A 2158-nucleotide genomic window follows, 5' to 3' on the forward strand; every position below is an offset into this window, starting at 1 on the left:
GTGAAGGGGGGTGGAGAGGAGAGGAGAGGAGAGGAAGGGAAGGGAGGTGGAGGAGGGGAGGGAGAGGAGAGGAAGGGAAGGGGGGTGGAGGAGGGGAGGGGAGAGGAGAGGAAGGGGGGTGGAGGAGGGGAGAGAGAGGAGAGGAAGGGCGGTGGAGGAGGGGGGGAGATGAGAGGAGGGGAGGGGGTGGAGGAGGAGAGGGGAGAGGAGAGGAGAGGAGAGGAAGGAAGGGCGGTGGAGGGCGGTGGAGGGAGAGGAGAGGAAGGGAAGGGGGGTGGAGGAGGGGAGGGGAGAGAGAGGAGAGGAGAGGAGAGGAGAGGAGAGGAGAGGAGAGGAGAGGAGAGGAGAGGGAGGCTCTGCTTACTAATCAGACGATGTGAACCTGTAATACTATGTACCCACGGCCGTCCAGTCCATACTCTGTAATGTAAACTCTGGCTCTCCATGGTTGACTGAGTGGTTGTAACTGTACTGTGTGTGTGTGTGTGTGTGTGTGTGTGTGTGTATGTGTGTGTGTGTGTGTATGTGTGCATCCATGCGTGCGTGCGTGCGTAGGGGTTAGGGTGGGGTATAGGTACTACTTTGGTAGTATTAGGTACTACTTTGACAGGGGTGCGGGGGGGGGGGTTCCTATAATGGTGTTGTGATGCACGGTATTAACTAGACAATACGGTCGGGTGAGAAACACTGTTAGATCATAAAGGGTGCTTGAATATTAAGTCTCTTCAGACTGATATAGTATGCTATTGTTCATTTAGACTGTCTTCTACTGTCTGTTCTACTCACGACAATGCTATGTCCCCTGTGAACCTGGACTGGACAACTCTTCTCTCTCCCTTTCAAAGCCATTGGAAGCCAAGGGCAGGGTCATGTATTTCTCTTTTGTACAGATCTCCCTGAGCAAATCCAGATGATGTTACCGTAGTGAGTAGAAAGATGTAGAAAGTGCGTTCCGGTTGTTTTGTGTGTTGCATTTAATTCTTGACCCGAGTTTGATGGCCAACATGTTTAACTTACTGTTAGCTGAATGTTTCTCTCTCTCTCTCGCTCTTTCTCTGAGCGAATGTGTGTTCCAACCAGTAGGTGGCGACATTGTCCTGTTTGTTTTTTCTCCCTCTCCCAGAGCCGGTATCCACCTGTATGTATATCTGGATCTAATGGCTCAGACGTTTGTTTTTTTACTGAATGGACTTGTACTCCAATGTGCTGTGTCATTGTGTCGTGAAGCATCTTGTAGTCGATAACTAACTGTTTCTCTCGACAAGAAACGATCCTATGCCTCTTTTTTTAATACTGTACATACGCCTGCATCTACTGCATAACTACATAACATGTAACTGTCTACTGTATGATCATGACATGATGAGACGCTTTGATGTTTAATGACTTTAAAAAGCACTGCCCAGAGATTCATGCTAAATCGTTGGGAAAAAATGTAAATAGGTTCCGTGGTTACGAGACGGCGAGAGGAGAGGGTTTGTAATCTCTGGTTAAAAAGCTGTGAAGTACCTTTAGACTCGGTGACATGAGACAGTGTCATCATCCCCCCCCCCCCCCCCCCCCCATCTGTCTGTTTCCCTTAGTGTTGTGTGAAACATGAATTGAGTATTAAAACACCTGCTTGTTGACAAAATTATGGACTCCTTCATTGATCTGAGGTGTTTTCACAGATTATTTGTTTATTTACATTATCTGTTTTCTATTGTTGGTAAATATGTAAATACGTAAATAAATTTGATTTAATTAAAAAAATATTATATTAATTTTGAAGTTAACTGTAGATTATTAATTATTAATCTCTGAGTATTGGAGAAGGAGTAGGATTAAATACATTTATGCTTCTTCCTACTCCTTTTCGGACATGTTAAGTAAATAGTGTTTTTTGTTTTGTTTTGTTTTTTCTTGGTTTTTTTGTTGTTTTTTGTTGTTATAACTATTTCTTTTTTCACATGTTCGAAATAAAGCTTTCATTCATTCATTCATTCATTCATTCATTCATCTCTGTTGGGTGATTTTCGGGATTTGTCTAATCCGCGTTCGTGTTCCTCGTTTCTGCTCCCGGATGCGACCATCACGCCATCTGGTGGCCACAGGCGGCATTGGCTCTCCACGACCGCGGTTTCAGAGTGAGGTGGTCTGTCTACTCACCACACACCAG

The 2158-nt window shown here is 45.3% G+C and overlaps 1 protein-coding gene across 1 annotated transcript in view; it reads left to right on the forward strand.

Annotated features, from left to right (window-relative positions):
- LOC308167545 (neurotrypsin) overlaps positions 1–1237 on the forward strand; it is a gene marked incomplete at both ends in the record, with an annotated part of 23524 nt that extends 22287 nt beyond the window's left edge. The window contains one exon of the mRNA XM_080541962.1: positions 1228–1237. Coding sequence (XP_080398088.1) covers positions 1228–1237 — 10 coding nt within the window. The remainder of the gene's footprint in view (positions 1–1227) is intronic.
- Between the last annotated feature and the right edge of the window lie 921 nt (positions 1238–2158).

Source organism: Nansenia antarctica, assembly GCF_963989245.1.
Source record: "Nansenia antarctica genome assembly, chromosome: 11".
Lineage (NCBI taxonomy): Eukaryota > Metazoa > Chordata > Actinopteri > Argentiniformes > Microstomatidae > Nansenia > Nansenia antarctica.